The 25,073-nt window shown below is 51.0% G+C and overlaps 2 protein-coding genes and 1 pseudogene across 5 annotated transcripts in view; 1 reads left to right on the top strand and 2 right to left on the bottom strand.

Moving 5' to 3' along the window:
- Window positions 1–6,540: 6,540 nt before the first annotated feature.
- Window positions 6,541–8,400, bottom strand: LOC123087185 (uncharacterized; annotated as a pseudogene).
- An 11,731-nt stretch (window positions 8,401–20,131) lies between these two features.
- Window positions 20,132–21,824, top strand: LOC123108055 (neurofilament medium polypeptide). Its single transcript, XM_044529918.1, has one exon. It carries the CDS (start codon window positions 20,229–20,231, stop codon window positions 21,540–21,542), a length of 1,314 nt encoding a protein of 437 aa, XP_044385853.1. The 5' UTR covers window positions 20,132–20,228; the 3' UTR covers window positions 21,543–21,824.
- Window positions 21,825–23,319: 1,495 nt separating this feature from the next.
- Window positions 23,320–25,073, bottom strand: part of LOC123108023 (E3 SUMO-protein ligase SIZ1) — a 15,983-nt gene continuing 14,229 nt past the window's right edge. For 3 of the 4 annotated variants that reach the window (XM_044529912.1, XM_044529893.1, XM_044529907.1), the window contains 2 exons: window positions 24,449–24,793; window positions 23,320–23,583 (listed from right to left, as the gene is read on the bottom strand). In XM_044529912.1, the coding sequence (XP_044385847.1) occupies window positions 24,642–24,793 (152 nt within the window). In that variant the 3' untranslated portion in view covers window positions 23,320–23,583; window positions 24,449–24,641. The remainder of the gene's footprint in view (window positions 23,584–24,448; window positions 24,794–25,073) is intronic. The other variant, XM_044529900.1, reaches the window with a different exon arrangement.

The raw sequence follows: 25,073 nt of genomic DNA, 5'->3' as shown, positions 1-25,073 counted from the left end.
AAATTATAGATACGTTGGAGACGTATCAGTCACAAGCTTCACGGCGTCCATCTTCACCTAATGCATCTTGACTCAGGCGAAGGCCATTCGCGCGCCTTCGATGCAGACCGACTGCTTAATGGCATCAAGCCGAGGGAAGGCATTGACCAGCCACTTCACGAGCCCGAAGTAGCTGCTGGGTATGGCTTCGGCAGGCCATAGCCGGATTATTAAATCCTTCATGGCTAGTTTGGCCATCCTATGCAGTTCGACCAGCTGTTTTAGCCGATCGCTAAAGGGCATCGGATGTTCTGGCGCAAGGTATTGCGACCAAAACAGCTTCTCCGTGGAGCTCCCCTCTTTGGCTCGGAAGAACACCGCAGCGTCTGAAATGCTGCGCGGCAGATCCACAAATGCCAGTGGAGAACTCCAAATCTGGGTCAGTAAGAGGAACCTTTTCTTCACACATTTGCTCTGCATAATAAAGGCCTTACCCGCCGTGATTTTTTTGTCCTCCTGGATTTCCTGGAGGGCGCCCTAGGCTTCAACCTGGGCATCGTGTGCGCTTTGGCGGGCCTTGGCAAGTTCGGACTCTTGATCCACAATGTTGCGCTCCAAGGGCTCGCATTTCTTCATGGAGCTCCTGCTAGACCTCGCTGACCCTGCCCTCATGCTTTTCACGGGCGGCTTGTTCCTTGCCGCTCTCTCCTCGGCCTCGGCCAGCGCCTTCTTGAGGGTCTCCACCTTGGTTGCCGCTCCTACAAATAAACTGGCACTATGGTCATTACAAATCATCTATCCTTTCTGATATAAAGAAGGTCATTGCATACCTTGTTTATCCTCTAGATGCTTTTTAACGCGGCCGAGCTCTTCCTCGGCCCGCTCCAGACTTTGCTTCAGTTCGGAAACATCAGCAGTATGAGAGGTCGCAGCCAGTAATGATGCCTGCTTGTGCACATTGACTCATCTAGTTAGTCTCCTGCGAAACTTGTTTGATCCTTTGTCCGACTTTTCTTTTTGAACACCGGACAGTGTCTCAGGGGCTACTGTCTATACTATGACATTCTTTTTACATAATTGTGTTGCTTACCTCAAAGCCTATTACAAGGCTTGTGCAGACTTCGGTTAGTCCGCTCTTCGCGGACTGAATCCTCTCAACCACTGTACCCATAAGGGTATGGTGTTCTTCAACAATGGAAGCACTTCGCAGCGCTTCCATTAGGGTGTTTGGCGCCTCTGGCTGGACAGAGGTCACCGGCAGAATTAGCGCACCTCCTCCTTTTGAAGGAGGCTGCTTGCCGGGTTCCGGAGCCACATAGGTCTCCGGGATCGTATTCGGCTGGGGCCGAATTGGATATGCCCCCCATCCTCAATATCCATGGGGATTTTATCCCCCATGTGTCCGGCGGCTGAGGTTTCACCCTCTGGTACCGCCCTGACGGCCTCCTGAGTCTCTCCCTAGCCTGGGATCCTTCGGGACAACGCCTCGGTGCCATCCATGGCCTTGGGAGAGGAGGCCACTGGAAGGGACCCGCTGTCCATCGCCTTTGGGTCCAGCGAATCTCCCGAAGGTGAGGACCGCTCGAGGTTGGACCGAGCCAGACTGCAAATGCATGATTCAACATGTTAAGACTATGAAGTAGAGAGGCCGGATATATGAATGTGTCCGAGTTTTTGAGTACTCACGATTTGGCCAGGGGCTTGTCTCGGGAGCGCCACTCTAGGCTGTTGTCAACGTCCCACGTGGAGTTATCCGTGAGGGAACCCTTCCCCTCTTGGATGCCTCTGCCTCCAGATTTGTGGAGGTTTCCCTCTTCTTCCTTCCCCCCTCAGGGGGGAGAGTTTCTTTCCTCCTCCTCTTCGTCCTCGGCAGCGGAGGAGTGAGTCTTGGTATCTTCGGATGTCATGTCCGAAGCACTCTTGCGGCGGAGGCTGCCTCTGGTCCCCTTGGCCTTCTTCTTGGCCTTCTTCTTCGTCGCTTGATAGGGCGCCGAAACCAGCATCTTCGTTAGAAGTGGAATTGCTAGGTCTTCGGGCAGCGGAGCCAGACAGTGAATCCACTCCGCCTTCTTTGTCCAGCCCTGAGAGAATCAGTAGGGAGGCTTAGGCGTCTTCCTCGAGTATGCAAGTAAAGGACACACACTGAAAACATGAAAAAACTTACCGGACTAGCGGGATGGGCCAAGTCGTGCCCATGGTCCTCGGTCGTGTCCGGCCACGTCTCGCTGGACTTGAAAAGCACCTTCCAGATGTCTTTGTGTGTAGTGCCGAAGAACTGCAGCAAGGTCTGGTGCTTGGCCAGATCGTACTCCCACAAATGGCACGTCCGGCTTTGGCACGGAAGGATCCGGCGAATAAGCATCACTTGGATCACATTGACAAGCTTGATGTTCTTGTCCATCATGCTCCTGATGCGCGTCTGAAGCGTTGTCAGCTCGTACAGCGAAGACCAGTCCAGGCCCTTCTCTGGCCAGGAGGTGAGCCGCATCGGGGCTCCGGACCGGAATTCAGGAGCCGCGGCCCAGGTGGTGCCGCGCGGCTCTGTGATATAGAACCATGATTTCTGCCACCCTTTAATGGTCTCCACGAAGGAGCCTTCGGGCCATGTTACGTTGGGCATCTTGCTCACCATGGCGCCTCCGCACTCTGTTTGTTGGCCACTCACCACCTTTGGCTTCACATTGAAGATCTTTAACCACAATTCGAAGTGGGGTGGGATGCGGAGGAAAGCCTCACACATGACAATGAATGCCGAGATGTTGAGGAAATAATTTGGGGCTAGATCATGGAAATCTAGCCCGTAGAACATGAGTACACGGACGAATGGGTGGAGAGGAAATCCCAGCCCGCAAACGAAGTGGGGGATGAACACCGCCCTCTCATGGGGCTCCAGGGTAGGGACGATCTGTCCCTTGGCCGGAAGATGGTGGGCGATTTCCTTGGCCAAATACCCGGCCTCCCGGAGCTTCGTAGTGTCCTTCTCATTGATGGAGGAGACCATCCACTTGCCCTGCGCTCCGGATCCGGACATGGTTGGAGTGCTTTCTTGGGGCAGAAAAGATGAGAACTTGGGTGCTGGAGCTCGAGAATGGGGGAGGCAGAGAGAGAAGGCGTGGGTGAAAGGGGTAAATCCTTATCTATTTATAAAGGCAGTGAATATCGAATGCCTCCCCACTCGCCTTAAAACTCGTCTATTCCCCAAGGGCCATGCGGATGGCATGGTTGGGTTACCCACGCCCGTATTGATGAGAATCCCGCAATAAGGGGACACGATCTCTGCTTTGAGAAGACATGCCAATGAAACCGCGTCTCGAAATATGGAGCGGCAGGCTAAAAAAAAGGGTTCGAAAATAATGGCCGGGCGGCGACGTGATGTCCCGCTACAAAAAGTTGTCAGCGGATTGGACTCGTGAAATATTATACTCTCTGCGGTTGTGTGTGGAATTTGTTTTGCAGAGCCGGACACGATTCTTGTGTTCAAGGACTATTTTGGAGTATTCGGAGAAGGAACCTGCCTAGTAATGCCGAATACAATTCGCGTGCCGGACACCTCATCATTGAACCTGGTTCAGGGACTACTAAGGGAGTCCTAGATTAAGGGGTCCTCGGACGGCCGGACTATGTAGCATAGGCCGGACTGTTGGGCTATGAAGATACAAGATAGAAGACTCTCTCCCGTGTCCGGATGGGACTCTCCTTGGTGTGGAAGGCAAGCTTGGCGCCTGAATATGAAGATTCCTTTCTCTGTAACCGACTTTGTACAACCCTAGTCCCCTCCGGTGTCTATATAAACCGGAGGGTTTAGTCCATAGAGGCAATCACAATCATACAGGCTAGACTTCTAGGGTTTTAGCCATTACGATCTCGTGGTAGATCAACTCTTGTAATACTCATATTCATCAAGATCAATCAAGCAAGAAGTAGGGTATTACCTCCACAGAGAGGGCACAAACCTGGATAAACATTGTGTCCCCTGCCTCCTGTTACCATCGACCTTAGACGCAAAGTTCGGGACCCCCTACCCGAGATCCGTCGGTTTTGACACCGACAGGCACGGCAGGACCGCGCGGGCGGCTTTTTTTTTGTTAACTATGGCAATGTGAACCGTGGAACTAGGCCGTTTTGTGGGCCCCCTAATTATGTTTATATTTTTATGTTTGCGTTTATTTTATATTTTCTGCATTTTATTTTAGTTTTTTGCTTTTTTTTAATCACGTCCACCCCGGACATGATTTGGGGTGTGGCGGCGCGTTGTGCGCACCGACAACCCAAACAAGCCAACTCCAGCGCACGACCCCAAATGGATGTCTGGTTTGGCCAGATTTCGTTCGTTTGGGACGGTAATGGGGTGGCCCATGTCCGGTTCAGTCGTTTGGGTTGTCGATGCACCCAACGCGCGACCGCACCCCAAATCATGTCTGGGGTGGACGTGATTAGAAAACAAAAAAAACTAAAATGAAATGCAGAAAAATATAAAATAGACGCAAACATAAAAACATAAACATATTTAGGGGGTTTACGGCCACAAAACGACTCAGATCCACGGGTCACATTGCCATAATTAACATAAAAAACTAAACAAAAAACACCACCTGCTCGCTCCTACCGTGCCCGTCGATGCCGTGGCCGTCGCCGTCTTCAGTGGTTGTCGTTGTCATCGTTGTCGCTGACGAGGTCGACGTTGTCCGGCGGCGTCTAGAGGTGGGACAGCGGCCCGTGGTACATGAGGGCGGGCTGGAAGGCCGGAGGTGCCTGCACCACCTCCTCCCGTGGCAAGGCCTCCGGCTCCAATGACCGCGGCGGCGTGGGGCACCATTTCACACCCCCATGGCCTCGGCCATCTCCGGAGCCGTGCACGACTAGTTCCACTGCTGGCCCACCAGGCCTAGGTGGAACGCGGCCACTGACTCCTCCATCACCTCCTCCGCCATCACCATCTCTAGCTCGGGGATGGCGATGTCGCCGGCCGCAGAGAGGGCCATCATCTCCTCGAGGCCCTCTCATTGGCGCTCGTCGTGCATGTGCATGGAGTCCTCCATGACACGCTGCATGAGCCGGGCCTCCTACTCCGCTGTCATGCGAGGTGGTGGTGGTGGACACGGAGACGGAGACGATGAGGGCGATGGCGTGGGCGTCAGGCCGCGCACCCGTGTACGCCCGCACACCTGGGGAGCACGCGATGCGCGCTCTGGACGTGGCCGCCGCAGCCCCGACGACATGTTTGCGAATAATGACGCGCACCGCACGTCGTGCTCGTCCTGGAGCCACGTGTCCCAGAGCCGGGAGTCGAGGGCGTACATGTCGTCATAGTATAGGTCATCCGACAGGAGGCGCTGGCGGCGCTCGATCTCCTCGCGGCGCGCGCGGCCGCTCATCGGGACCGGCGGGATCGGGACCTGGTCGGCGGAGAGGTGCCAGTTATTGGGGAGGTGCACGTCGCTCCACGGGAGCGGCATCCTCGTCTCCTAATAACGCCGACATACATCCGCGGCGATGTACTGTCAGTCGCGCTCACCGCCGGACGTAGGGCCGATGGTGAATGGGGCAGGCGTGAGGCCCGAAGCGGTGGTGGTGATGCGGGCTCCTTCTTCACAGAGCCACGGCGGCGGCCCGACGACAAGGACACCTCACGGTCGTGCTTCCCCTTGCGGCCGTGGTTCTAGAAGCCCATGGCTGCGAGGTGGCTAGCCGGCGAGATCGGGGACGGGGAGAGCCTAGGGTTTGGTTGTGGTTTCGAGGAGACAGGAAGGGCTCGACTGGGGAGTGTGGACGACGGATGGTCCACGGCTTCCCCATTTAAGAAGAAAAGTGAACGTTCGCTAGGCGGATGACAGGTGGGGTCAACCACCCGTGCACATTTATGTCGGGCGGTGGGAGGTAGGTGGCTGCTTGCCACGCGGCCCCGACACGGACGAGCGAGGCGTCCGTTTGCCGTCCACCGCGACCCAAACCGGGCGCATGTTTGTGCTTGAAATGGGTCGGCCTGGGCACAAAACAGACCAGATGGGTTCAGGCCGTCGTGCGCTGGGCTGTTTGGTTTGTCTGTTTTACCCCAAACGTATGAGGCCGAATGGGATGGGGTCGCGCGCTGGAGTTGGCAGCACACGACCCCAAACAGACGTTCGTTTTGCGTGGATTATGTCCGTTTGGGTAGGGCGGGGTCGTGTCCGGGCCTGTCCTGAAATGCGGTGGTCGTGCGCCCAGCACGCGACTGCATCCTTTGGACCCATCCTGTCCACCTCCATTTTCAAACAACAACGTTTGAAATAACAAGCCCTAGTTCGTCAGCCCAGCGGTCCTAGTTCACGCCAGCAACAGAGCCAGCAGCCTACACATCCTCGCCGGCAACACAGCCAGCGACCTACATGTCCTTGCCGGCAACACAGCCAGCGGCCGGCAATAGAGCCAGGCTATGGAAAGAATAGTTTATCATCGGCAACATAGCCAGCGGCTGGCAACACAGCCAGCCTCCAAAATGAATATGCTTCTTGCCGGCACACAGCTAGCGTCCGGCACCCATGCCAGCCTCCAAAAAAGAACAGCCACGGCCGATCAGACGGCTTAGTTCAGGCCGTCGGCGTCGAACATCTCCTTCTGCCTGGCCTCGAACCAGCTCCTCGTCTTCTCGCTCATCTTGGTCAATTTCACGCTCATGATCGCAAGGGCCACCTCATTTGCTTTGGTTGCAGCATTGGTGGCCTCGATGTTGAGCTGCCTCTGCCTGGCCATGACATTGGTGGCCTCGATGTCGAGCTGCCTTTGCCGGGACGCCTCCTCCATGTCGATCTTCCTCTTATTGGCCGCCTCCTCCATCTCAACCTTCTTCCTTTCAAGATCTAGGTATTGCTTCATTTGCTCGTCCTTGCTTTGCCGCTTCTTCTCGTCCCTCACATCCTTTTGAGACATCTTGTTGTGCAGTCTCATGCAAGGCCATGGATGACGCATCAGGTATGTCGTCCACCTTGGAGTTGGTCTTGCCCCTCGGCCTCTTCAACGCCTCACCATCTCCATCTCTGGAAAACGCGGCCACCTTCTTTCCTCTCTTTCTTTGGAGTTCATGGTATTGATCTTTGAACTTTGGGCAATTGTTGACGAGCATCCAACAATGCGTAAGAGTGAATGGCTTGTCATTGTGCCGGGCCTTGAATGCTTCCAAAGATTGAAATGCCTACACCACATGATCAACAACAAATGAACATGCAAACATATACAAGGCCGAAGTCTCATGGTCGTAGCAAAGAAAGAACTAGGATGAGGAGAGCATACCAAGTCCCCAATGCCGAGACCATTCATGGCCGTGCTTCAACGCTCTCAAGTGCGGCACAATACTTGTTGCACTCTTGTTGGATGAACAACCACCACTTTTGAATCGAGGTGATGCCACGGTTGCTCATAATTTGGTAGGGCTCAAAAATCTTTCTTTCAAGGAATGTTTTGTGGACTCTCGTCCAGAAAACAAGGCCTTCTGTTGCGTGCCGGTCCTTGGATCTTTGCTAATCTCCATCCAACATTGGCAAATCAATTTGTCCTCGTCTTATGAATATGAACCCGTGTGAATGCTCTTCTTCCTCTGTTGTGCTTTTGCTCTTTGGGTGAGCTCGTCGATGAACAATGGCTCGCCCGAAATGCCAATATCAATGTCATCTTCTTCATCACCATCGCCTTCACAATAGATGTCATCGTCTTCATGCCACGAGTCACCATGGTCGTAGTCCGCATGGTCGTGGGCCTCTTCACATGCAACGTATTGGGCGCGGCCATCCCGACTTTGGGTCTCGTCGGGATCGTAGGCAACGCCATGCCCACCCTCGTAGATCACTTGCTCCTTGAACTGGTTGTAGAAGGGGTCGTCGAATGTTGGCGTTGGTGTTACCATTTCGTCGAACAGGACGCGGGGCAACGGCATGGTGCCCGTAAACGGTGCCCGTGCTTGCTTTCTTTGCATAACGGGCGGCCGCCGCTGCTGGATCCGGGCGTGACGTTGAGGTCGATGACGGCCGAGGGGCGCGGGGTGGACGACGCGATCACGCCAACGTCCGGCGAGCCCGAAAAACGGGTGTTGCCATCGTGCCTTGGCGGGGAAAAGCCGAGCGACATAAGCGTGGTCCGCGATGTCGGCGATGAGCAATGCTGAGGCCTGGCAACCGACGAGCCTGTGCTCGCCGGGCCGGCGGCCGCACCAGAGAACCCCGCCGGACGGCAAATGCCAAGCATGAGAAGGGTGTGCGCTTTATTGACGATGGCCTCCTTCTCGTCGACCTTGGCCTTGCGCCGCGCGGCCTCCACCGCATCGCGCTCGGCGGCGAACTTGGCCACAGCGGTCTTGCCCTTGACGACCGCCCTCCGGTTCCTCCTCTTCGCCGATTTCGCGTCCAACTTGGTGAGCTCCTTCGGCGTGCACTCCGACCGCGGCTTCCTTGCACCCTTGGTCGCCTTCTTCTTCACCTTTGTGGGCGGGTCGACGGCCAGGCCGCCAGAATTCGACGGGGCATCAGCCATGTGAAGGAAATATGCCCTAGAGGCAATAATAAAGTTATTATTTATTTCCTTATAATCATGATAAATGTTTATTATTCATGCTAAAATTGTATTTACCGGAAACATAATACATGTGTGAATACATAGACAAACATAGTGTCACTAGTATGCCTCTACTTGACTAGCTCGTTAATCAAAGATGGTTATGTTTCCTAACCATGAACAAAGAGTTGTTATTTGATTAACGAGGTCACATCATTAGTAGAATGATCTGATTGACATGACCCATTCCATTAGCTTAGCACCCGATCGTTTAGTATGTTGCTATTGCTTTCTTCATGACTTATACATGTTCCTATGACTATGAGATTATGCAACTCCCGTTTACCGGAGGAACACTTTGGGTACTACCAAACGTCACAACGTAACTGGGTGATTATAAAGGAGTACTACAGGTGTCTCCAATGGTCGATGTTGGGTTGGCGTATTTCGAGATTAGGATTTGTCACTCCGATTGTCGGAGAGGTATCTCTGGGCCCTCTCGGTAAAACACATCACATAAGCCTTGCAAGCATTACAACTAATATGTTAGTTGTGAGATGATGTATTACGGAACGAGTAAAGAGACTTGCCGGTAATGAGATTGAACTAGGTATTGGATACCGACGATCGAATCTCGGGCAAGTAACATACCGATGACAAAGGGAACAACGTATGTTGTTTTGCGGTCTGACCGATAAAGATCTTCGTAGAATATGTAGGAGCCAATATGGGCATCCAGGTCCCGCTATTGGTTATTGACCGGAGACGTGTCTCGGTCATGTCTACATTGTTCTCGAACCCGTAGGGTCCGCACGCTTAAGGTTACGATGACAGTTATATTATGAGTTTATGCATTTTGATGTACTGAAGGTTGTTCGGAGTCCCGGATGTGATCACGGACATGACGAGGAGTCTCGAAATGGTCGAGACATAAAGATTGATATATTGGAAGCCTATGTTTGGACATCGGAAGTGTTCCGGGTGAAATCGGGATTTTACCGGGTTACCGAGAGGGTTACCGGAACCCCCCGGGAGCTATTTGGGCCATAGTGGGCCTTAGTGGAAAAGAGAAGGGGCTGCCCTAGATGGGCTGCGCGCCCCCCCTTTCCCCTAGTCCTATTAGGACTAGGAGAGGTGGCCGGCCCCCTCCTCCTCTTTTGCCCTCCGAGGAATCCTAATTGGACTAGGATTGGAGGGGGAATCCTACTCCCAGTGGGAGTAGGACTCTCCTGCGCCTCCCCCCCTTGGCCGGCCAGCCTCCCCTCCTCTCCTCCTTTATATACGGAGGCAGGGGTACCTCTAAACACACAAGTTGACACAAGTTGATCCACGTGATCAAATCCTTAGCCGTGTGCGGTGCCCCCTGCCACCATATTCCTCGATAATACTGTAGCGGAGTTTAGGCGAAGCCCTGCTGCTGTAGTTCATCAAGATCGTCACCACGCCGTCGTGCTGACGAAACTCTTCCCCGACACTTTGCTGGATCGGAGTCCGGGGATCGTCATCGAGCTGAACGTGTGCTCGAACTCGGAGGTGCCGTAGTTTCGGTGCTTGATCGGTTGGATCGTGAAGACGTACGACTACTTCCTCTACGTCGTGTCATCGCTTCCGCAGTCGGTTTGCGTTGGGTACATAGACAACACTCTCCCCTCGTTGCTATGCATCACATGATCCTGTGTGCGCATAGGAAAATTTTGAAATTACTACGAAACCCAACAGTGGTATCAGAGCCTAGGTTATTGATGTTGATGTTATATGCACGAGTAGAACACAAGTAAGTTGTGGACGATACAAGTCATACTGCCTACCAGCATGTCATACTTTGGTTCGGCGGTATTGTTGGACGAGACGACCCGGACCAACCTTACGCGTACGCTTACGCGAGACCGGTTCCCTCGACGTGCTTTGCACAGAGATGGCTTGCGGGCGACTGTCTCTCCAACTTTAGTTGAACCAAGTATGGCTACGCCCGGTCCTTGCGAAGGTTAAAACGGAGTCTATTTGACAAACTATCGTTGTGGTTTTGATGCGTAGGTGAGATTGGTTCTTACTTAAGCCCGTAGCAGCCACGTAAAACATGCAACAACAAAGTAGAAGACGTCTAACTTGTTTTTGCAGGGCATGTTGTGATGTGATATGGTCAAGGCATGATGCTGAATTTTATTGTATGAGATGATCATGTTTTGTAACCGAGTTATCGGCAACTGGCAGGAGCCATATGGTTGTCGCTTTATTGTATGCAATGCAATCGCGATGTAATGCTTTACTTTATTACTAAACGGTAGTGATAGTCGTGGAAGCATAAGATTGGCGAGACGACAACGATGCTACGATGGAGATCAAGGTGTCGCGCCGGTGACGATGGTGATCATGACGGTGCTTCGGAGATGGAGATCACAGGCACAAGATGATGATGGCCATATCATATCACTTATATTGATTGCATGTGATGTTTATCTTTTTATGCATCTTATCTTGCTTTGATTGACGGTAGCATTATAAGATGATCTCTCACTAAATTATCAAGAAGTGTTCTCCCTGAGTATGCACCATTGCAAAAGTTCTTCGTGCTGAGACACCACGTGATGATCGGGTGTGATAGGCTCTACGTTCAAATACAACGGGTGCAAAACAGTTGCGCACGCAGAATACTCAGGTTAAACTTGACGAGCCTAGCATATGCAGATATGGCCTCGGAACACGGAGACCGAAAGGTCGAGCGTGAATCATATAGTAGATATGATCAACATAATGATGTTCACCGATGAAACTACTCCATCTCACGTGATGATCGGATATGGTTTAGTTGATTTGGATCACGTGATCACTTAGAGGATTAGAGGGATGTCTATCTAAGTGGGAGTTCTTTAATAATATGATTAATTGAACTTAAAATTTATCATGAACTTAGTCCCTGATAGTATCTTGCTTGTTTATGTTGATTGTAGATAGATGGCTCGTGCTGTTGTTCCGTTGAATTTTAATGCGTTCCTTGAGAAAGCAAAGTTGAAAGATGATGGTAGCAATTACACGGACTGGGTCCGTAACTTGAGGATTATCCTCATTGCTGCACAGAAGAATTACGTCCTGGGAGCACCGCTGGGTGCCAGGCCTGCTGCTGGAGCAACACCAGATGTTATGAACGTCTGGCAGAGCAAAGCTGATGACTACTCGATAGTTCAGTGTGCCATGCTTTACGGCTTAGAATCGGGACTTCAACGACGTTTTGAACGTCATGGAGCATATGAGATGTTCCAGGAGTTGAAGTTAATATTTCAAGCAAATGCCCGGATTGAGAGATATGAAGTCTCCAATAAGTTCTATAGCTGCAAGATGGAGGAGAACAGTTCTGTCAGTGAGCATATACTCAAAATGTCTGGGTATAATAATCACTTGATTCAATTGGGAGTTAATCTTCCGGATGATTGCGTCATTGACAGAATTCTCCAATCACTGCCACCAAGCTACAAGAGCTTCGTGATGAACTATAATATGCAAGGGATGAACAAGACTATTCCCGAGCTCTTCGCAATGCTAAAAGCTGCGGAGGTAGAAATCAAGAAGGAGCATCAAGTGTTGATGGTTAACAAGACCACTAGTTTCAAGAAAAAGGGCAAAGAGAAGAAAAAGGGGAACTTCAAAAAGAACAGCAAGCAAGTTGCTGCTCAAGAGAAGAAACCTAAGTCTGGACCTAAGCCTGAAACTGAGTGCTTCTACTGCAAGCAGACTGGTCACTGGAAGCGGAACTGCCCCAAGTATTTGGCGGATAAGAAGGATGGCAAGGTGAACAAAGGTATATATGATATACATGTTATTGATGTGTACCTTACTAGAGCTCGCAGTAGCACCTGGGTATTTGATACTGGTTCTGTTGCTAATATTTGCAACTCGAAACAGGGACTACAGAATAAGCGGGCACTAGCAAAGGACGAGGTGACGATGCGCGTGGGAAACGGTTCCAAAGTCGATGTGATCGCAGTCGGCACGCTACCTCTACATCTACCTTCGGGATTAATATTAGACCTAAATAATTGTTATTTGGTGCCAGCGTTGAGCATGAACATTATATCTGGATCTTGTTTAATGCGAGACAGTTATTCATTTAAATCAGAGAATAATGGTTGTTCTATTTATATGAGTAATATCTTTTATGGTCATGCACCCTTGAAGAGTGGTCTATTTTTATTGAATCTCGATAGTAGTAATACACATATTCATAATGTTGAAGCCAAAAGATGCAGAGTTGATAATGAAAGTGCAACTTATTTGTGGCACTGTCGTTTAGGTCATATCGGTATAAAGCGCATGAAGAAACTCCATACCAATGGACTTTTGGAACCACTTGATTATGAATCACTTGGTACTTGCGAACCGTGCCTCATGGGCAAGATGACTAAAACACCGTTCTCCGGTACTATGGAGAGAGCAACAAATTTGTTGGAAATCATACATACCGATGTATGTGGCCCGATGAATATTGAGGCTCGTGGCGGATATCGTTATTTTCTCACCTTCACAGATGATTTAAGCAGATATGGGTATATTTACTTAATGAAACATAAGTCTGAAACATTTGAAAAGTTCAAAGAATTTCAGAGTGAAGTTGAAAATCATCGTAACAAGAAAATAAAGTTTCTACGATCTGATCGTGGAGGAGAATATTTGAGTTACGAGTTTGGTGTACATTTGAAAAACTGTGGAATAGTTTCACAACTCACGCCACCCGGAACACCACAGCGTAATGGTGTGTCCGAACGTCGTAATCGTACTTTACTAGATATGGTGCGATCTATGATGTCTCTTACTGATTTACCGCTATCATTTTGGGGATATGCTTTAGAGACAGCCGCATTCACGTTAAATAGGGCACCATCAAAATCCGTTGAGACGACGCCTTATGAACTGTGGTTTGGCAAGAAACCAAAGTTGTCGTTTCTTAAAGTTTGGGGCTGCGATGCTTATGTGAAAAAACTTCAACCTGATAAGCTCGAACCCAAATCGGAGAAATGTGTCTTCATAGGATACCCAAAGGAAACTGTTGGGTACACCTTCTATCACAGATCCGAAGGCAAAACATTCGTTGCTAAGAATGGATCATTTCTAGAGAAGGAGTTTCTCTCGAAAGAAGTGAGTGGGAGGAAAGTAGAACTTGACGAGGTAACTGTACCTGCTCCCTTACTGGAAAGTAGTTCATCACAGAAAACTGTTTCAGTGACACCTACACCAGTTAGTGAGGAAGCCAATGATAATGATCATGAAACTTCAGATCAAGATACTACTGAACCTCGTAGATCAACCAGAGTAAGATTCGCACCAGAGTGGTACGGTAATCCTGTTCTGGAGGTCATGCTACTAGATCATGATGAACCTACGAACTATGAAGAAGCAATGGTGAGCCCAGATTCCGCAAAGTGGCTAGAAGCCATGAAATCTGAGATGGGATCCATGTATGAGAACAAAGTATGGACTTTGGTTGACTTGCCCGATGATCGGCAAGCGATTGAGAATAAATGGATCTTTAAGAAGAAGACTGACGCTGATGGTAATGTTACTGTCTACAAAGCTCGACTTGTCGCAAAAGGTTTTCGGCAAGTTCAAGGAATTGACTACGATGAGACCTTCTCACCCGTAGCGATGCTTAAGTCCGTCCGAATCATGTTAGCAATTGCCGCATTTTATGATTATGAAATTTGGCAAATGGATGTCAAAACTGCATTCCTGAATGGATTTCTGGAAGAAGAGTTGTATATGATGCAACCAGAAGGTTTTGTCGATCCAAAGGGAGCTAACAAAGTGTGCAAGCTCCAGCGATCCATTTATGGACTGGTGCAAGAATCTCGGAGTTGGAATATACGCTTTGATAAGTTGATCAAAGCATATAGTTTTTGTACAGACTTACGGTGAAGCCTGTATTTACAAGAAAGTGAGTGGGAGCACTACAACATTTCTGATAAGTATATGTGAATGACATATTGTTGATCGGAAATAATGTAGAATTATTCTGCAAAGCATGAAAGGATACTTGAATAAAAGTTTTTCAAAGAAAGACCTTGGTGAAGCTGCTTACACATTGAGCATCAAGATCTATATAGATAGATGAAGACGCTTGATAAGATTTTTCAATGAATACATACCTTGATAAATTTTTGAAATAGTTCAAAATGGAACAGTCAAAGAAGGAGTTCTTGCCTGTGTTGCAAGGTGTGAAGTTGAGTAAGACTCAAAGCCCGACCACGACAGAAAATAGAAAGAGAATGAAAGTCATTCCCTATGCCTCAGTCATAGGTTCTATAAAGTATGCCATGCTGTATACCAGATCTATTGTATGCCATACCACTGAGTTTGGCAAGGGAGTACAATAGTGATCTAGGAGTAGATCACTGGAGAGCGGTCAAAATTGTCCTTAGTGGAATAAGGATATGTTTCTCGATTATGGAAAAAGGTTCGTCGTAAAGGGTTACGCTGATGCAAGTTTGATACTAATCTAGATGACTCTAAGTCTCGATCTAGATACATATTGAAAGTGGGAGCAATTAGCTAGAGTAGCTCCATGCAGAGCATTGTTGACATAGAAATTTGCAAAATACATGAGGATCTGAATGTGGCAGACCCGTTGACTAAGATTCTCTCACAAGCAAAACATGATCACACCTTAGTACTCCTTGGGTGTTAATCACATAGCGATGTGAACTAGATTACTGAATCTAGTAAACCCTTTGGGTGTTGGTCACATAGCGATGTGAACTATGGGTGTTAATCACATGGTGATGTGAACTATTGCTGTTAAATCACATGGCGATGTGAACTAGATTATTGACTCTAGTGCAAGGGGGAGACTGAAGGAAATATGCCCTAGAGGCAATAATAAATTTATTATTTATTTCCTTATATCATGATAAATGTTTATTATTCATGCTAGAATTGTATTAACCGGAAACATAATACATGTGTGAATACATAGACAAACAGAGTGTCACTAGTATGCCTCTACTTGACTAGCTCGTTAATCAAAGATGGTTATGTTTCCTGACCATGAACAATGAGTTGTTATTTGATTAACGAGGTCACATCATTAGTTGAATGATCTGATTGACATGACCCATTCCATTAGCTTAGCACCTGATCGTTTAGTATGTTGCTATTGCTTTCTTCATGACTTATACATGTTCCTATGACTATGAGATTATGCAACTCCCGTTTGCCGGAGGAACACTTTGGGTGCTACCAAACGTCACAACGTAACTGGGTGATTATAAAGGAGCATTACAGGTGTCTCCAAAGGTAGATGTTGGGTTGGCGTATTTCGAGATTAGGATTTGTCACTCCGATTATCGGAGAGGTATCTCTGGGCCCTCTCGGTAATGCACATCACATAAGCCTTGCAAGCACTGCAACTAATATGTTAGTTGTGAGATGATGTATTACGGAACGAGTAAAGAGACTTGCCGGTAACGAGATTGAACTAGGTATTGGATACCGACGATCAAATCTCGGGCAAGTAACATACCGATGACAAAGGGAACAACGTATGTCGTTATGCGGTCTGACCGATAAAGATCTTCGTAGAATATGTAGGAGCCAATATGGGCATCCAGGTCCCGCTATTGGTTATTGACCGGAGACGTGTCTCGGTCATGTCTACATTGTTCTCGAACCCGTAGGGTCCGCACGCTTAAGGTTACGATGACAGTTATATTATGAGTTTATGCATTTTGATGTACCGAAGGTTGTTCGGAGTCCCGGATGTGATCACGGACATGACGAGGAGTCTCAAAATGGTCGAGACATAAAGATTGATATATTGGAAGCCTATGTTTGGACATCGGAAGTGTTCCGGGTGAAATCGGGATTTTACCGGGTTACCGAGAGGGTTACCGGAACCCCCCGGGAGCTATTTGGGCCATAGTGGGCCTTAGTGGAAAAGAGAAGGGGCTGCCCTAGATGGGCTGCGCCCCCCCCCCCTTCCCCTAGTCCTATTAGGACTAGGAGAGGTGGCCGGCCCCCTCCTCCTCTTTTCCCCTCCGAGGAATCCTAATTGGACTAGGATTGGAGGGGGAATCCTACTCCCAGTGGGAGTAGGACTCTCCTGCGCCTCCCCCCCTTGGCCGGCCAGCCTCCCCTCCTCTCCTCCTTTATATACGGAGGCAGGGGCACCTCTAAACACACAAGTTGACACAAGTTGATCCACGTGATCAATTCCTTAGCCGTGTGCGGTGCCCCCTGCCACCATATTCCTCGATAATACTGTAGCGGAGTTTAGGCGAAGCCCTGCTGCTGTAGTTCATCAAGATCGTCACCACGCCGTCGTGCTGACGAAACTCTTCCCCGACACTTTGTTGGATCGGAGTCCGAGGATCGTCATCGAGCTGAACGTGTGCTCGAACTCGGAGGTGCCGTAGTTTCGGTGCTTGATCGGTTGGATCGTGAAGACGTACGACTACTTCCTCTACGTCGTGTCATCGCTTCCGCAGTCGGTCTGCGTTGGGTACGTAGACAACACTCTCCCCTCGTTGCTATGCATCACATGATCCTGTGTGCGCGTAGGAAAATTTTTGAAATTACTACGAAACCCAACACCATGGACGGTGGAGGGGGGACGTGGGAGGGTTTGGGGGAAAATGTCGCCAAATGGGGGCGCGGGGGTTTTGCTTGTGCAACTGACGGGCGGGCCAGGGGAGGACACGCACTTGCATCCCGCCCATCCGCGCGCTGTCCGTTTCGCCCCAAAAGTGGCGCAAAGTTGGGTCGGGATGGGTCGAAAGTGGACAGAAAAGGGACAAAAGCCCGTTTGCGCTCGCGCGCTGGGCCGTCTGATTTGTCCGTTTTACTCTAAATGGACGCACCCGGACAGGATGGGATGGGGTCGCGGGCTGGAGTTGGCCTAAGAGCAACTCCAATGGGGTGACCCATTTCGTCCGCTCGCGCCTGTTTGGGTCGGCGCGGACAAAAGTGGCGGCCCAACGCGCCGACCCAAACTCAATTTGTGTCCGCCTGGAGTCCGCGCCGACCCATTTGCGGCCAAATTTGCGCCTCAAATGCGTCGGCGCGGACGCGGAACAGACGCCTCGCGCGCCTCCTCGCTGTCCGCAACGTCCCCACCTGGCGGTCGTCCAACTATGACGGTCAACATTATTTATGACGACCGCCACCCTTGGGCCCACGCGTCAGCGACGACGGTCGTACTTTTTTAATCCGGGCGTGCGGCAGGGCCGTCCTCATCCACTGCCACTCGCCCCCGTCCCCATCTGGCCACCCCTACCCCCACGCCGACGACAACCCTAGCCACCGCCAGCATGGGCTTCTTCTCCGGCATTGGCAGCAGCCGCAAGGGCAAGGCCCCCGCCCTTGCCGCCCTCCCCGCGCCGTCGCGCGCTCCTCGGCAGAGGCAGCGCATCAATGTGTCGGTGCACCAGGCCGAGTGGCACTGGCAGCACTGCGTGCCTCTGTCGTACCCCGATGCGACGCTGCCGCATGACTGGCATTTGGATCCGGAGAGGATCCTAGTGCCGGCGGCGCCGCGGTAGGCGAGGGCCCATGCGGAGGAGGTGCGGCGCCGGCGGGCGTTGCTGGCGTCAAAGCAGCGCGCCGAACCGCAGTACGCTGTCGACTCACCCAACTGGGCTCGATGGTTCGCCTTCGAGCACAAGGAGGCGAGACAACGCGGCGTCCACGGCGTCGGCTGCAGCCTGCAGCCACCCCCGCTCGTCGTCCGCGACGAGGACCAGGAGGCCGAGGCCGCCTACCAGGCGGCCATTAAGGAGAGCAAGGAGGAGGCGCGGTGGAGGGAGGCGGATGAGGCGGCTTTCCAGGCTGCCATGGCGGAGGCCATGGCCCTCTCCGCGGCGAGCGACTGCGTCGTGCCGCCGGTGACCCCGCCGTCCCCGCCCAAAGCCGAGCCAGAGGAACCGGCCTACCTCGAGCGCTACTCCTGGACCGGAGTAGTGCGCGAGTGGGTCAGCGCTCCGCGATCTGGCTCGGGGCGACGGAGAAGCAGGAGGCGGCCTACCTCGACCACTGGCGCCGCGTTCGGCTGGCCGAGGAGCGCCGGGAGAGCGAGCGCCTGGAGATGGTCGAGCGCGAGGCCGAAGAGGAGGCGCAGCAGGCGCAGGCAGCGGCGGCGCAGCCCGACATTGCCGCCCTCTGGAACACGGCGTTCCCCTGGGTCGGCCATGCGCCAACGCTGATCGACCTCACCAGCACCGATGCAGCCGCCGCTGACGACGAAGACGCCTAGGGCAACGTGTCGTCTAGTCTTTAGTGTTTTTATGCTAATTAATGTAATGTGGACTTTCCCCGGCCTTCGTGGCCGGCTTTATGTTTAATTAAATGCATGTATTTATTTTTAAAAAGCTTTTTTTACGCGCCGACAAAATAGGTCGGGCTAGCGTTGGACGCTCGCGCCGACTCAAACACAGCGCCGGACGTTTGTGTCTGCCGGACCGACCCAAACGGATAAAAAACGGATAAACGCGTCAGTTCGTTTGTGTCGGCCCATTGTAGTTGCTCTAATGTCTCCGCATGACGATCACGAGTAAAAATCGCCGCATGTACTACACACGATCTACGACGCTCAACATGGGCACTGCCGAGGCGTATCCGGCGTCTGGCCGAGAGATCTACGGGGTGCATATGGCATCGTCTTGGGCGGCAGCAGGGGCCTGGGAGAGGGGCAGAGGACGACGGATGAGTGAACGAACGAAACGATTGATGTGAAACGAAAGAAGCTTTGTTGGACGATGAAATCAAGGAAAGCAGAGCAGCAGAGCAGAGAGAAAAAAGAGATGGGACGTCGGGGCGAGCTCGCAGGCAGGAGGGCAAAGCAGAGGGGCAAGAGATTCAGTGCTCGATCGATCAGATCACGTCCAGACCCTCACCTGTCACCGCTGCGGGGTACGGACAACTCATGTTCACAGTGCGCAGCTGAGCAGAGTGCACCACACTCTTCCTCCAACTTGACCCTTCCTTCGTCCCTCCACGAGACGAGAGGAGAGGTCGGAGGTGAAAGATGGATGGATGGGTCGACGGTGGGCCCCACAAGGGGGACAAGCCCACGAAACTGTAATAAATGCCCACATCACCTAGATCATGTACCGCTGTTGGGTTCATTCCAGAAATATATACTACCTACTGGATGGAAGGTGCAGTTTTATTTAAGCAAATGATTTCCTCCAGAAAAACATGCCATCGTTGGCTCGTTGCATTCGCATGTAAAAAAATATTCAAAAATATATGGGAATATATATTGGAGTACTACGACTAGATGGTGTTGTTATTAGGCAAATAACTCCCCCAGAAAAAGAATATGTCCTTGTTGGCTTGTTGCATTCGAATGTAAATGTAGTTTCGACTTCCTTGCCACTTTGGTGCCTTGCAACAAACTCCACTGCCACTTAATGGAGACATTTTTTTTTGCAAAAGAACTGAAATGAAAATCGTGAGGCGGAATCTTGGCACGGAAGGCACATTCACCGGGTCAGAGAATCCTAAGACATGGAGAACCGGGTTAAACAGAGACCCTCCCTTAATCAGTAATATTGGTAGTAGTAGTAGTACACTGATCATAGTTAGTGGGTGGGCTAATGGCCCGCGCCACCGCTAACCAATGGCCCATCTATAACTGCTCCACCGCTTCGGCAGACCAACAAAACCGACGACAGGGGAGCCGAGAGCGGCAAGCCACTGGACGCTAGCGCTCGCATCTTCCGCTCGCTACCTCTCCGTGCGGCGGGATGAAGCAGCCGGCGGCGAGCCCGGGGCGTGCGGAGAAGCCCCAGCAGCAGCAGCTGCCGGCGCCGCCGGGGCTGGCGCGGCTGCTGCTAAGCAAGAGCCGGCGCGGGGCGCGGTCGCGCCGCGCGCCGGCCACGTCGCCCATGTTCGTGTCCCGGGGCCGGAGCCGCGCGGCGGCGGCGGCGGTGGGGGCGGACGGGGAGCCGTCGTCGCCCAAGGTCACCTGCATTGGACAGGTGCGGATGCGCAAGGGGAAGAAGGGCAGCAACAAGGGGCCGGCGGCGCCGCCCCCGCCACCGGCCAAGGAGGAGAAGGCCAGGGGCTACTGCCGGTGCCTCAAGAAGGCGTTCCTCTGCGGCGGGCTGTTCGACTTCGACCGCAAGCACAAGCGCAAGGGGCCTCCGCCGGAGGCGGAGCGGACTCGCCGGTCGCCCTGGGTGTTCAGCAGCAGGGACGTGGCCGTCGCCGCCGCGCCCAAGCCGCCGGATCCGACGAGCGACCGCGCCGAGGAGGAGGGGGAGGACGACAAGTCCGTGGGGGCCTTCGGCTCGACGGAGAGAGACGAGAAGGCGAGTGACCCGGGGACCGACAGCGGTGGCAAGGAGGAGGAAGAGTGCGAGGAGGGGGAGACGGCGGAGCTCGTGTCGTCCGCGACGACCACGCCGCCCAAGAACGCTCTGCTCCTGATGCGCTGCCGCTCCGCGCCGCAGAACCGCTCGTCCCCGCTCACCTCCAGGTTCGCCGCCGGCGCCGCGCCGTCGCCGGTCCAGGAAGCGGCCGATTTCGCGGTGGAGTCGATCGCCGCGACGCCACCTCGGGCGTCGCCCTCTCCGCGCAAGCCGGACATGGTGTCACCTTGGGCGTCCCCCTCCCCGCGCAAGCCGGACATGCTGTCACCTTGGGCGTCTCCCTCCCGGCGCAAGCCGGACATGTTGCAGTCACCACGGGCGTCGCCATCTCCCCGCAAGCCGGACATGGTGTCCGCGGAAAGCAACGACGAGAAGCGGCAAGAAATGGCAGTATCCACGCAGGAAGACGAGGAAAAGATGGTGGAACAAGAGCACGAAGCCGACGACGACGACGAGGAGGATGACGAAGCGGAAGAGATGAGGTGCTCGTCGGCGCGGCCGCTGGTGCTGCAGAGGTGCAAGTCGGAGCCGGCGACGACCGCGGCGGCGAAGATGGCCGCCGGGGCCGGGGCCGAGGGGGCGCCGTCCGGCTGCTTCTGGGCCAACGGCGGGAGCAGCGGCCGGCGGAGGCACGCGCCGCAGATGTCGCCGGCGGCCGCCGCTCCGGTGGCTTTGACCGGTCACTGAGTCAGTAGGTGGGGACCCCTAGCTGTTTCCCGTATACTAGTAGTATTTTCCTTTTGTTGCTGTCGCTGTCGATTAAATTTAGCACGGTAAAGCTGTAATTCCCCACTCTTTTCTCCATCCATCCATCCATGCCGCTCGGGCGAAGACGATGCCTGTAAAAAGATTTACGTACCTAGTCACGCTGTAAATCTTCTCCTTCTGCCACTAGTACTACTACTACTAGTTGTTTATTTACCACTGTATTATGCAAAGTGTGTAGCCACGATTCGCCTGTTGATCCAACAATCTCTGGTGCGTCTGTGCCAGTACCAGTACAGTACCATACCAATAATGTGGCATAGTGTACATGTACTGCTATACAGAAGGTATACTGTTAAGTACTTTGTAGATTTAACAGTGCCATGAATGAGCTTGTCCGTGCACACCCGCTTCACTCAAGTGTGCGTGCAAACTTTTTACCCCTCACCCACTCCAGCAGCAGATGTACGTGGTAGTAGTACTAGCTAGGAGTTACTGGTGGTAACCGTGCCCATGTTTGGAGGGCTGCAGAAATAACAGGTCCCTGTGCGAAGGAGATTCCGGGCAGCGATCGCTCTCGCGCCCCTGTTTGCAGCAGCCATCTCGTTTTCGTGAGAGCTACAGCGAGCTCCTCGTAGTTGCAGGGCGGAAGAATCCGTGACCGCGACGCTTCTGATCCAATCCGAGCCACGTTATCTTACACTACATTACACGAGAAGCCTGTGCTCTGAGGTCTGAACCAACCACGGTAAGAAAAGAAAAAAAAATGGATCAGAGGAATTGATGAGAGGTTTGACTTGGGAACATGGCTTGAGAGCCGACTAAACACTCATGATGCAGCGGAGCGACCGACCGTGCGTCGTGCACACGTGCGTGGGAGGGCGCACTAGTTGACCTGCAGAACACTGCAGGTCAGTGAGTGTGTATGCATGAGAGGGCATAAATAGTTTACCTTTTGTTTTAGATTATTCTGTATCGTACTAGTGTGCTCCAGTGTGGCGGCACGAGAGGCGGCAAGTCTCGTGGATGTCATCTCGAGATCTACGAGTGCTGTTTCACGATGATCGGGTTTTCTTTGGAAACAGCGGCTTTGCCCCAAACTAGCACCATCCAGCACCAGCTGCTGATGCTTGCTGGCTAGTAGGCTCCCAGCAATCAGCACAGAACAATCCCATGGGAGACCTGCAGCACAGCACTCGTAGCATTACTCGACTTGTCTTGGCCTCTTGTCTCTCTGTCCTGTTCATCATATTGTTGCTTTAGACTGGATGTTTTTACGGTGTACTGAGCCTGTCGTTGCAACGTTGGTGGGGGTGCCAATTGTGCATCAACACCAATCTCCATACATCACAAGGCAAGGAGGGCACACAAATTTTGGCAACGCACGTACCGCCCATCGTGGTCCGATGACAGGAGCGAGCACTGTTAGACAAAGACCAATTTACATCTTACCACAGGTCACAGGTGATGAGTCGACGCAAGTATATGCACGAAACCGCAGTGGAGTACAGGATATCACAGCAGGCAGGTTTACATTTTTAACAAAGCAAACTGGTTAATGCACAGGCCTGCTCCTGAGTTGGCGATGGAACATCGGTTGCCTTGTTGGCATGAGTTAATCAATCAACCCGCTGAAGCACGCAAGCCACAACTCTTTGGCTCAACTGAGGTTATGCCTGCATGAGAACTCCGAAGAAATACAACACCTGGCAGGCACTTCTCATGCTTGGCAAAGCACAGATAAATCAACAGCAGCAAGTAACACTGAAGGGCTCTGTTTATTGACCGCCACTTCAGAAATAATAATTTATTCTCCATCGAACATCAAGGTAACGAACATCTAAATTAGCGCCTCAAACCCTAAATACAATGATGGTTACACACAAACATCCACATGTATAGACTTGCATCCAGGGTGGCCTCCCTATTCCCTTATGTTCAGTAAAGAAGGTCAAAAAATGTACAAACTGCTCCAGTAGCAACATTATCCTTGATCCCCAGTCAGAAAATTTTCTATACCAACCTAGCAGGAATAGAAATACATTAGTGACCTCTAATAATTACATGAACAGGTAAATAAATATATGGATGAACTCGTGTTAAATGATTTAGTTGAAAAACTCCATGTCATGGTAAATAATTTAGTTTAAAAAACTTCATGAATTCCTGTGCTATTTTACCCTATGGCTTCACCAGTAGATCCTCAACAATACATTAGCATAACAAAGAAGAGAGGTTCTTGTTATATAGAATGTTCAAATCATACTGCTTAGATGTGATCAGATTAATTACTGCTTATTTGAGATTTGAATTACTGCCCATAAATTATACAGCTTAGATGATGATGAAGCATCTGTCACAAAACTGTATACAGTTTGCCACTCGGTGAAATATTAGCTTTCTTAGACAATACAAGATTGGAAAAAAAACTGGCTACGTCTTCCGCTAGCCAATCTACCAGCTAAGTTTCAAAAAAGAAGGGAATAAAACCTAACAGGCTAACTAATGGAAGTTCAGAAGCAAACCGAAGCATAAAGAATCTTTAGAAGAGCATATTTATCTGCTTCATTTTGCACAACTAACAAGAATTGGCAGCAGACTTTTTGTTCTACTTATCATGCTTTACTTTGGAACTAACAAGAATTGGCAGCAGACTTTGATTCTACTTATCATGCTTTACTTTGTAACTTCTACTTTCTATTTGGACTACGTTGCATTCCATTCTCAAGTCAGAGATGCAAAAATATCTTCCATGCCATGTCTTTTTCTTCTAAAAACATGCCTAGTTACAAAGTAACCACTTGAATCCCACAGAAATAAAGTGCAAGGACTGCCTGTCGAAAGAAGTTGGACACTGCAGAAATAGATGATTGATTCGTTAAGCTCACCATCAGAGTCCTCTGTGCAGATCCCCATGGAACACTTGGAGTTTGTCGACCAGGTGAGGCAACACAGCATCTATGTTTGTGTTTCTCTTACATCAACCAGAAGAAACCTAATAACCTCGGTAAAAATCAGGATTTCTGGAAGGCAGCCTTGCCAAATTAATGCAAACTCAGCTATCCCATTTAAATGTCCAATCTACTCAGAGTCAGAATCTATTGATAAACAAAGTCGAGGCCTGACCGACCGAGACCGAGGCTGGCGAGGATGAGAAAATATATTTTCAATCCTTATTGGATTTAAATTAGCTCCGTCATCTCTGTCATTGTTTGTGCTTGGAAGCACAGAAGCTGCAAAATTAGGGGAAAATAATTATGCCAGTACCACAAGGGAATTTAAACAATTGAATTAATCTGCTGATAAATACAAGATGATACAGGTGGGTACACAGAGCAACAAATATTAGCAGGCAAAAGGTCGGAAGATTAAAAATCTCAAAATCCAGTTCAATTCATGATACAAAAGGTTTAAATGGAGTGAAACTTGTTTCTTTACAACCCTGATCAACATCCAACTGATATTTTCCTATCGGATGAACACTGCAGATCACTTTTCCCTACTAACCATCTG

Source organism: Triticum aestivum, chromosome 1B (assembly GCF_018294505.1).
Source record: "Triticum aestivum cultivar Chinese Spring chromosome 1B, IWGSC CS RefSeq v2.1, whole genome shotgun sequence".
NCBI lineage: Eukaryota > Viridiplantae > Streptophyta > Magnoliopsida > Poales > Poaceae > Triticum > Triticum aestivum.
Note: the sequence above shows the minus strand (reverse complement) of the source record. Positions and strands in the feature narration are given on the sequence as shown.

What these genes read in the sequence shown, in the direction of transcription:
- LOC123108055 (XM_044529918.1), top strand. Translation starts at nt 20,229, where the DNA reads ATGAAGCAGCCGGCGGCGAGCCCGGGGCGTGCGGAGAAGCCCCAGCAG.